Consider the following 11,838-nt stretch of genomic DNA (forward strand, 5'->3'; position numbering starts at 1 on the left):
CACAAAGCTGTCTCTGGCTTGTCGATTCCACTATCGCAAATATCCATCACGAATAAGCAGTACTTACACAAGCGTCACAAGAAACAGCGGTAATCCCATTGCCGCCACCAATTTTCTTTTTCTTTTTTGTCCTCAAGGTTCACCGTTATGGCGTGTTGGGACGGGGTGGCAAGACAGAGTGAAGGTACATGTTTATGAGAAATACTTCACTCCTTGCCATGCCAAGGCAGCGGTTGTCGAGGCATGCCACAAGTGCGTCAGTGGAATGCCAAGTGTAGTTTGCTCCCCTTGGAAATATAAGTTGTTGACTAGAAAGATTCACTCTCACCCGCCGCAGCAGTTTTGTGGCTGTGGCATTGCGTATATAGCGCGGCTCGAGGTCGCTGGTTCGGTCTGGCTGGCGGCAGCGACGCTTCAACGGAAGCGGAAATGCGGAAACACTCGTGTGCTTACATTTATGTGCACGGTGAAGAAGGCCAGGTGGTCGAAATAATTCCGGAGTCCCCCTCTACGACGCGCTGCAAGTTACGATCGCAGTTTTTCCATGTAAAAGCGCAGCATTTGTTTATTTAACTAATTGAAGTTTCCCTCTTGCTGTCTGTGTGAATGCAGGCGTGTGACTTGCCCCTTTGTGACGATGTTCTCGGACGAGCTGTTGAGGCCTCCGGTGACTGCATGCCGTAAAGCACTGCGAACGAGTCGGCTTAGAAGGTGAGCATTGCTTTTTTTAGGATAACGGCAGTCACCGTGCGTAAATCCTCTTGATCGACATGTCTGGCGGGTAGAAACGTCATGGATGAACTTTAGCCTTTTTTACTGAAGACAGCGCCGATGTCATAACAGGTGGCCAGGTGGAACATCGTGAGGAAAGCTCTATGCGATTTCTTGTTTTCAAGTGCGCATCCTCTCGAGGGCAATCGTACGTTGTGCTGCGCTTTGGCTTCAATTTCATTCAAATTAGTGACATGTCTTTTTATGACAGCTAATTGCAAAGAAAATAAATTGGTGATTTCTCCGACTGTACTCATTATAAAACTCAGAATCCGCCGCTTCTGCATCAACCTGGCTTAATTTTCTCAAATAAAACAGTCCTAAAAGTGTTTCCGATAAAGCATGTAGCAGTCAGCGCATAATTTCTTGATATATCCTTGGCAGTCTTTCCAGCAGCGGTGTACTTGTGACCGTGAACCATCAAGATGCCCAGCTTTTAACTCTATCTATAGGGTTGGGAAGCATAATCTATGAAGACTGGATTTTGTTTACTTGTCGGATAAGGGTTGCCGATTGGCGAATAAGAAAAGGGCAAGACAGATTTTTCGTTTTTTTTTTTATTTCCTGCCTAAAGTGCGAGAAATGCCGCCACTTAGTGTGACGTCATCCATTTCAAAATATTTTCTCGCCTTTGGGCCATATTTTTTCAGTAAAGGTAATGTTGCCACTGGATTGAGTATATTGTTCCTTTAAGGCTGACCGTGCGAGTAATTTCCCTACGTCGTCCTTGGTGTCTTTGTTTGTTGGCTTCTTAAGATATGATTAAGAAAAGTCAGGCCCCTCGCTTCACTTTCATCTCGTTTATTACATAACGAGAGTCTCGAAGCCGGCAACATTGGTGTCTTCAGGTAGCATGTGTGGATTTCTTGACCAATTTCCTTCACCCAAAAAGATCACGTACTCGTGACCCCTGCGGCAGAAAGCATGTTCAATATCCGCCGCCAGTTTGTGAGTGGTGGCGCTGGCTAACACTCCCAAGGCTAGTTGTAGTAGAAAAATACATAAATACCTCAGAAAAAGGGTAGGAAAATGGCGCCGTGGTAGTTCAGATGGTAAGAGCATCGCACGCGTAATGCCGAGACGTGGGTTCGTATCCCACCCGCGGCCGGTTGTTTTTTTCATCCACTTTCATTTCTATTTGCTTAGAATTTCTTTAATTCAATTAGGAAGTACGAGTAATTTCCCCTATGTTGTCCTTGGTGTCTGTGTGTTGGTTTCGTTTGAGATCATTAACAACAATGGGGCGCTTAGTTTCCGTTTCTTCTCATTCATATATATATATATATAAATATATATATATATATATGTATATATATATATATATATATATATATATATATATATATATATATATATATATCAGGCACGTACTCAAGGGGGGGGGGGGGGGGGCAAACGTATTACGCTGACCCCCCCTCCCCACCCACGCCGCTACTTCTCACACATATTCCTCAAGCGCCGACAAATCAGTGTTGTTGAGACTTAACAGCGATTCGTTGGCCAACATTTTGTTGCCTTTTACACTTCTTTTGGATGGCGGTAGTTACCGGCGTTTCCTGAGATGTGAAGGCCAGTTTTCTCATCAATTCGGTGCCCGCGCAATTAAGTCAAGATGCATTCAGTTGTCACCGTCTATTCAATGGTCACGCGCGTCCTTGTTGCTTCTTCAAGGGGAGTATGCTTTCGAGGGGAGTATGGCTTCAAGGGGAGCTTGTTGCTTCGTTAGTTCAGCCTTCCTCGTCTCGACTGATCCAGGGACCAGGAAAGGGGTTCAGTTAGTGGTAAGCTGGTCTGTATGCACGTGGAACGAGTTGCGGCCAGAGAAAATGCTAATCGCGTTTAACTTTTCTTTTTCTTTCATTATTTCCTCGAGTGACGGCTCACCGCGGCGCTGACAGATCCTCGGAACCATATACCCGTGATATGGGTTAGATAAGGTGGAAAATAATATAATCCGAGACAGCGTCCATCATCAAACGCTGCAGTAACCCTTAAACGCATAGGAAATATGACTGTCGCCCGTTAACTCGTCTGGTTTTCCCCTAATTGTACAGAACTTTTCTTGCAAAATTGGCAACTGGAAAAAAGAGTCTCAAGGAGTGGAGAAATTAAGCGATCTACTAAGCGAGTGGGCCTAGACAACAGCCAAACAGGAAGGAAAAGCGAAAATTAAAATATTTAGCCGTTGTTTATGAATATATTTATGAGTCAATATTTCTTTATTTAAAATGGAAACAGAGAAAACGCCGCCGGAAGTGAAGGACAATTCCGTGTGTTCTGAATGACGCTTCTACTCTTATCATTAGAGCCGCCTAACGTAGCCACTTCTCTGCTGTGCTTATGCAGGTGTTTTTCTAACCTTCTGCGGTGGGCGCTGTACATGTAGAATCGCATCTTCCTGCGCGATACGTGGTTGTACGCGACTGGCGGCCACGCATCGTTACGTAACTCCCCAAATAACAGTACGAGTCGGTTGTGGCACTTGTTGGAGCAGTAAGCGAGGGATCCAAAAGAACTGTGCTTGTTCCACAAATATATATTTCTGTATAATTTTCCAAAGCTAATTCAAAAAACGCTACTATATTCGGATACAACTTAAGTCTGCAATGAAGCCCCGCCCACGCCCTCATAACCGCCAGCCACTGTTCCTCCGTGAGGCTGCAACTAATTCGTACTTCAAACTTTTTCTGTCACCCAAATAAGGCGATAACTACAAAAATAAAATTATTATCGCGTCATTTTATACCTTTTCCCTCGCCTGTTGATGTGGAATGGCGAATGCCTAATTTATTATTCAACTGAAATAACACACTTGCTTCGCTGCAACTATTTGTTGTGAAGTTTCACTTCAGTTGGCATTGAAGTTTCATCAGTTAAACGGGTGCAGCAGTGAAATGAACTGCACCGCAGACTTTTGAAGAATCCATACATTTTGTCCATGCCTATTGCACACCTCAATGCTTCTACCGATGAAAAGACTCTTCAAGAACAGCAGAGGCTCCGAATGTATCAAGTACGACGCCATTTTGAAAAGGCCGCATGATGACGATTTTGTTTGCTTCTGTGATTGGCTGGCAGAGTAACCTAAGTCCGCGCGGTCGTGTGCCTTAGTTGCCAATAGCTATTTCTTTAGTTCTATTCTACTAAACTAATCTTTGTTTTACACTTTTGCTTCTTTACCTGTTCTTAGCAGTGTTCATCCTGCGCGACTTTTCTGCGCGCGTCCATTTGACGTGGTTCTTTGTTTGACAAGTAAGGAGAGGTGTACTGCACACGCACACGTGTAAACTACACCTTATTTCATTTCTCTTTTGTGGGTTTACGCGTTTTTGGGGCATATGGTGGACGTTATTCACATTTGTACTATTAAATGTACCCCGCCCCCTTCATTTGCATAGAAAAGTTACCTTCGGTTGAACCCCCCCCCCAAAAAAAATCCGGGGTACGTGCCTATGTATATATATACATATATATAATTGCCGTCAATTATCCATCCTTTCTATATGCATCTGCGACTAGCGAATGGCTACACATCCAGATGCATCTATCAATACTCATGTTACACTAAGATTTAAGATTATTCAGACGGAGTAGATATAATAATTTCTAAATGTGTGGTATTCATTCCTTAACTAATCTCATTTACCATTCAGCCGTATTTCCCTTGGCATGTCAAGTTATCTTCTGCTAATTAGTTAGGACTCATAAGGAGAGTAATTAACAACAACCCCCCCCCCAAAAAAAAAAAAACTCTGACAGATACAAACACATTTTTTTCTTGCGTTTCTCATCTTGAGAGTTTCTCCATCCCTGTTGATTATGTTGTAGTTGAACATGACCAATAGTTCCTATTCTCCTAAGTGTAATTTTCATTTCGCTCGTTTCCGAGCACCTGACTTGGACAGCGTATCAATTCGATTCTTCGTCGCGTTTCGATGAGTAAATTTGTTTCTCAGAACAGCGCGGCGGCTTAAGAACGGGTCAACCTCGCGTCTCGTGACGCAGCCCCGAGACGGCGAGCCACGAGCCACGAGCCACGAGCAAGGCGTGACCTTGAACTCGCGCTGACGCTCACGCGAATCGCGCGAGGTACGATTCAGCCACCGGCCCTGCCCGGTTCCAGGGATTGCGCCCAGCATCGAGTCCAAACCCAGAGGCGGTCCAGCTCCGCGGCCCATAATGGCGATGATGCCGGTGGACGTGAGGCGATGGCGACACTCCAGCGACTACGTAAGTCACTTCCCTCACTCTCAGTTATGTTGCTCCCTTCGGTAAAAAAGAGCTTCCTTCCGACGCCACTGTGTGTAGCCGTGGGTCTATGTAGCTGTACTGCTGAGCCCAAGTTTGACGGTTTGACTTTCGTCCTGGATAGCCACATTTTGGTGGTGGCAGCATTATTATTTTCTTAGACGACGAAGATACTGCTACGAAATTCGAACTGCAGGCTCGAGTTCAATGTAGCATTCTCATACGAAAAGAATTAATCGGAACACATGTCCCATCTAACCAAGAGGAAGCAACTATGTTAAATCATTCCGTAGTCAGTCTTTAAGCAAGGTGTCAACCGCGGACCCAAATGCACATCGCGCAGCGCGAAGTAACTCACTGTGCGTTAAATGCGGGCAAAGCTAATATAAAACCCAATAATGCGGCGTAGTTGCTTTGATACGACATCACGTTTGAAGTTAAGTTGATTCTATATCAAAATAGCCGCGGCTAGCGCGCAGATTTGATTTACGCCACGGCAACGCACGGACAAAACAGGCCAATACCATAATTTACATAATAATGTCACTTACGTATTTAACGCAGTTACGGTTGAAATGAAACCATGTGACGCCCCAAAATTGCGTTTCTCCGTTTCCTGACAGCGGAGGGGTCGCTACAAGGCGTCCTCTATAGTGCTCGATAGTGCCCGTGAGACAGAGCAGGTAATAATTTGACGTCGAGGGACACACTACAAAAGTTCATTTACATCAGCATAGTTCTCTCCCCTGATTGGCCGAACGCCAGCGGCAGCTTCGGTCCAAATTCCTCGCTACCGCGAAACGTATATCAAGTAGATACGCTGTAGGTTGTGATAATAAGGCCGTTTTGCCGCCATTTCCAGGAGAGCCAACATATTTTTCGACAAACTGTACTCACGAGCACTTTCTCGGAAAGCAGATGAATACACCTGAGTTCTTCCTCGAATAAGACCCGCCTTGGCTGCTCAGTGGTCATGGGGATTGGCTACTGCGCACGCGGTCGCATTTCGATGGGGGCGAAAACACCCGTGTCCTTAGCTTTAGGGGCACAAGAAAACCCAGGTGGTCGAAATTTCTGGAGTCCTCAATTACCGCTTGCCTCAGAAACTGGTTTCAGCAAGAGAATACTTAATTTATTATTTTTGTTTTTTGCTCGAATTCTTGAAATGGACAAATGCCAAATAGCGCAGAGCCAGTGTATTCGTCTGTTATTTTCGCATGCACTAGTCAACGGCGGCCCTCTTTGTTAACAAACAAGCAATTTCTGGTTCTTTCAAAGAGAGCACCTTATTCATGGCCCGGGCACGCGCAGCTTGCTATTCGGTATTGCAGCACCAATCACAAAAACTCCATGTTATTGCTGTGCAAGGCGAAAAGCAGACAGGCGTACGAATCTGACGGATGTTTGTCCCCAGGTTTGCGAGATGACACCACGGATAGGCCGCCTACGAGGGTACCTCTTGTTCTTGGTCGGCAGCAGTCCGGGCCTCTGCTCGCCGGCGAACGAGCTCATTTCGAACCTTCGCTGCCTGCCAATGATCCGGAGCCATCCCCGGGTGAACCTAGCCAAGTCGTGCTCAGCCAACGCGGCCGACAGCGGCTTCTTCCTTTCGGAGCGGCCCCCGTGCAACAAATCCCTGCGGGTCAACAACATCGAGCTGCGGGAAGGACGGCTCGCCGCGGCTTGCCTGTGCAGAGGCGTTGTTCCTGCAGCATACAACTTGCAGCGCAGGCACTCGTTCGTGCTGGTCCACTGGCTGCTGATGGACTGTCGCTCCATCAACTTCGTGGAGCTCTGCGAGTGGCACATGTCTCCAAATCAGCTTCTGTTCCGGAACGAGTTCCAACTGCGCCGAAAACTTCGGCACGCCAAGCTCTGCCACCACCTGCTGGATGACTACCCGGCTAGGAATCTGACTGACTCGCTCCGCTACTCGGTGGCCGCGCTAAACATGCTGGAGACGGGGAGCGTTCGATTTTCGAGCGTCGGCTTTCACGAGGCGAGTGAAATGCCCGACAGGTTCCCGGCGATGCGCGTGCTCGTCTTCCTTCACAACAGGAGCGACGTTTCCGATGGTGAGGCGCTGATACGCTGCTGTGCCACGCATCGTAGTCAGCGCGAGATCCACGTCGACAAGGTGATCAAAGTGGTCAACTGCTGCTATGTGCTGTCCCAACTGGTGTCCCGTAGCGCGGTCATCGAGAAGCTCGTCGCGAGCCGCTGTGCACCGGGTAAACACAGTACGCCCCACGTGTTCGTGACGCTCCCGGGTTCTCGTGCTATCATAGATCGGTGCGAGCTGCTCGGAAAGTTGGAGACGCAGAACGTCGAAGAGAACGACGCAGACGTCCCGAACATATCCAGCGAACTGAGAGTCAGCGCGAACGGGAAGACACCGATCGTCTCATGCTCCGCCGCCTCCCCGGGCCTCCAGTTCTCGGTCGCGCCTGATATTTGGCACAATGCGACGCTCGCCGAAATTTATATCAGCGGTTATTTGGTATACGTTGACATCTTGCGAGAGAGCGCGATCGAGGAAAATGCGACGTTCAAGAAGCTAACACTCAGCCAGACGTGTCTTAGCGGTGGTGGCGGCTTGGGGCTTGCAGATGCCCAGTCGGGGTACTGGATGCTGGAGCTGCGGAGCCTCGGCACGGTGATGCAGACGGGACGGCGTAATTTCTGGACGGAAGTCGGCGAGAGAGACCTGAGACGCAGTGCAGAGTTCAGTGGCTGCGATGCTGTGACCGATGACCTGATCGATTGTCTGCAGTGCCTCACCAAGGTCTCGCACGCCACATTTGAACCACCCGTTTTTCTGCCCCGGTCTGGGTACCAGGAACTCAGTCACGGATTATACTACGGAAACGCCAACATCTCGGGTCTCGTGGTTCGGATGTGTCGAGTGATCGACCATAACGTGACCGTCCTGCTGTCCACGGTGTTCGCCGAATGGCGCTACCCCCCGGGACGCAGAGCTGGCCTTCGCCACGCAGACCTCTCAAGCCGGGACGCAGCGCAGAGCTATCGGCAAGAGCCCCAGCCTCTGCTCCCTCCTCCTTGGCGGCTGGGCGTTCGACCACCGCGTGGCGACCGCCTTAAGTGACATGCTACGGAAGAGTAGCACCCTCCACCATGTCACGTTCGACGCGCTGTTGCCGGAACCCGAGAAGCCGCAGAGGACGGCCCGCGAGGCTTAGAAACAAATTACACGATCTCGCCCATCAGCAGCTACGAGTAGCGCTACCACGCGATGAGCGTGTGCCGCATTAGCGACGGGGTTCGTCTTGCCGTCCGGGTGCACACCTCTCAGATGGCAGCCCCGCTAGTGAGTAAGGTGGTCGAGAGCTGCTGACTGCTCGTAAACATGTCCCCACTGGCTGGCCTGACCAAAGCCGAATCGGCTGAGGGCATCACTCGGCGGCAACGGTGCCAGGACATGAACTTCGTGGTAATCGCTGGTGTCGCCAGGACAAACTTGAGTGCTATTGCGACCCAGCCACTCGCCAGCAGAATGAAATTAAATTCGATAACTGGATGAAGATAACGTCATAGCGGTGCCTTAATCAAATGCGCGAGATATGACTGCGGTCATGCGCCACTGTACACCTCGCTGACATGGCATGTTGTAGCGAATCCGGCGGCGCTGCATTACGGCTGGCCGTTCCAATTGTGCTGCAGATATCTAAGCCGTAGTATTAGCTGTAGACGAAGAGAAACTCTGAACATTAAGTGTGCCGTTTTATTTATGATCTTTGTATCGTTCTTCTGCTGTAATGCACGCTAACGAGTTTTTGTTTAATAAAGGTTTGTGGCAACATGCGCTTGAGCGCCGTTGGCTCGCGGCACTGGGGATGGCACTGGAAAAACCCGTTTCTGGGCTTTGCCTTTTACTGCCATGTTCATATTTGATGACACCATTCGTCATGATTAAGTTTGAAAGCGAAATATTATTGCGTTTAAATTTTTTGCAATAGTGCTGAATATTCAGCTTCACTTCTATTCAGTGTTTTTCTCGACAACGTATTCTTAGTGTGATGTTGTTTGAGCCGTACATGGCAACTATAGCTGCAGATAAACTTTTTGTTGATTTTTTTACACATATCTTGGTATGCCAACATCAATGTAGCATATTGGTCGCAGCGAAGAGCTTATTTATTCAGTTTCTTTTGTTTGTTTTTTTTTGGGGGGGGGGGGGACATAACATATTCTCTTCGTTTGATGCGCGACATCTATTTCGGCCTTGGCGCGTCGTTATTCTTTACCTTAACGTGCCAGAATTCTTTTGCTGAGCAGTAACGCAATATCTAACCTATAGTTATGATGGTTTTGTTGGCAAAGCTGAAAACATTTTGATAAAATCCTTATAGCAAAAAGGATTTCTGAAGTATAATGAAATCACTCGCAATAAAGGATTAACAAAGGAGAATTTTTTTTTCTGAACAAGGCCATAGCTTCACATTGTAGCTGGAAGGAGTTGAACTCGCTACCCAAAGGGCCATCACCCAAACTGATTCCTTGCCAAATTGAGTTACTTGGCAGTTTGGGTAGCGTGCATGTGGTGTTCGCTACAGCCAGTACAAGATAGCATCGTAGGCGCGCTTATTTCAGGGGCAATAGCAAGTACGTTCACGCAGATTTGACTACGACTGTATGTCGCTGTCACTTTTTAACACTTGTAAAATGGTCGTTGTTGCTTGACATGCAATTGTAAATGGCAGGTAATATCATGGTGGCAGTCGAAGGTGTAGTGCCATCAAACCTGAAGTCGGGGCTTTGAACGTGCTTATGTAAATCCACCTCTGCACCCACACCATTGAATCCGGCAAGGATGAGATATGTCCATAAAAGCACTAGCGAGGGCAGGGAGTAAGAAAGAATCATAAGAGCCCAAATACCCAGGTCCAGATAATAGCGTCGTCGACAGTGTCGTTTCGGTAGTATGAGTAAATACGTTCACCCACATAATAGCTACGTTAATGTGTAGCTGCCGCTACCTGAAACTTGTAAAATGGTCGTTATTATTCATTATGCAGTCATTGATGACAGGAAATTTCATGGCGGTAGTAGCAGGCATGGTGTCATGAGACTTGAAGTGGGGGCTTTGAATATGGTATGTGGAGCAATAGTTTTATGTCGACATAAAGTTAGATTATTACAAACTTATGAGATGAAAACTATTTGGTTCTGTAAACTTGTGATCACAAATAAATACTACTACAACTGTGATTCTGACTGTCGGGTCGCGATTTCCGTGGATAAACAAACGTATGTACAAACGCACAAACGTAATTCGTAATATGAGGCCCCATTGAAGGCGTACAGTTGTCCACAATCCTGTACCAAGGTAAATGCGAAATAATAGGGGCATTGTTGTTTACGTGTGCAGTGTGAGAAGACAACTTTTATTACACGCAATGGTTAATTCGTGTATATGTAACTTCATTTTTGACGAGCGATAGAAGTGTCATAATTCGTTCACTCAATTCAATCACATGTTTTTTTTTTTTTAGAATTGCAATGATACAGAAGACTTTGAACATGCGTGATGCGCGTTTTGGACACAATTTTTGAAGTTTTTATGAATGTTTTTGTTGTTTATATTGTTACGTGTAGAAAGACACAGACGGAAGAGGCTATTTACAAACTATTCACACTGCACTGGAGCCAGAGCACAAGGCCGACATTCGCTCGCGCCAAAGGCACACACCCACTTTCTCGTCGATTTAGCGGGGGCTCGGCTCTTGAGTGTCTCCCGATAATATCGTAATACTACAACCCGGCATCAAAAGCGCCATCACGGTGATGTTAAATGTCCCAGGCGCCTGGAGAGTTGTAGGGCTTCAGTCGGGCGACGTGAACAATATCACTGGTTGTCACAGCGCAGGATGTAGTGGGTGTGGCTAGAACAATTTCATAGGTGACATCAGTCATTTGGCGGAGCACGCGATGTGGGTCTGTATAACAGGAAAGCAGTTTCTCACTAAGGCCAACTGTACGCGATGGTGACCAAAGCAACACGAGGGTGCCAGGCACAAAATTGTTGCACGTGCGGGTGAAATTTTCTCTATGATTTATTTTTTGTTCAGTCCGTTAATATCAATTTCGTTTAGTTCGTTTAGTTTTACTGCATTTTCTCCTTGCGATTGTATCATTTGCTGCGTTAGGTTTATTATAACTCCCAAATGCACAAGCGCATTTTGTTTTGTATGCTCCATTACTTACTTTCTTCCATGCTTCATTGTGTATGGTTTAATTGTGGTGCTCCTAGTTGCTTTAGAAAAAGTATATTTATAAATAACAGGAAGTCCCGATACAGTCATCGACAATGGGATCTCCTTCTCTACATTATTGTTCTTTATAACCTGTAATATATAATGAATAAATCAATTCGAAGTTCAATTTAATTTCAAAAGTAACTTCAGGAACACACAGACACACATATATATGCAAATAGAGTTACACACACATATGTGTGTGTGTGTGTGCGTGCGTGCGTGTGTGTGTGTGTGTGTGTCGTGCGTGTGTGTGTGTGTGTGTGTCGTGCGTGTCTGTGTGTGTGTGTGTGTGCGCGCGCGCGTGTGTGTGCGCGTGTGCGTGTGTGTGTGTGTGTACGCACGACCGTGTAAAGCCAACAGGCCAATGAAGCCAAGGAAAACGTTGGGGTGATTAGCTGTGGTTGAAGTTGCAATGTGGGTTGCCTCCATCGAGTAGTCAAAAGCCACCGCGGGAACGTAATTGCCCTATAGTATTTACTGCGGTGACTTGGATATTGCCAACCCCATAGGTGCAAACCGAGGGGGCAAGAGGAAGCTTCCC

The 11,838-nt window shown here is 47.0% G+C and overlaps 1 protein-coding gene across 1 annotated transcript; it reads left to right on the forward strand.

The window, feature by feature from the left end:
* Positions 1 to 637: 637 nt before the first annotated feature.
* Positions 638 to 8,842, forward strand: LOC139052126 (uncharacterized). The gene is made up of 3 exons (XM_070529223.1): positions 638 to 711; positions 4,777 to 5,001; positions 6,434 to 8,842. Exons 2-3 carry the CDS (start codon positions 4,951 to 4,953, stop codon positions 8,123 to 8,125), a joined length of 1,743 nt encoding a protein of 580 aa, XP_070385324.1. The 5' UTR covers positions 638 to 711; positions 4,777 to 4,950; the 3' UTR covers positions 8,126 to 8,842.
* The last annotated feature ends 2,996 nt before the right edge of the window (positions 8,843 to 11,838 follow it).

The sequence above is a fragment of the Dermacentor albipictus genome, unplaced genomic scaffold (assembly GCF_038994185.2).
Source record: "Dermacentor albipictus isolate Rhodes 1998 colony unplaced genomic scaffold, USDA_Dalb.pri_finalv2 scaffold_19, whole genome shotgun sequence".
Classification (NCBI taxonomy): Eukaryota; Metazoa; Arthropoda; class Arachnida; order Ixodida; family Ixodidae; genus Dermacentor; species Dermacentor albipictus.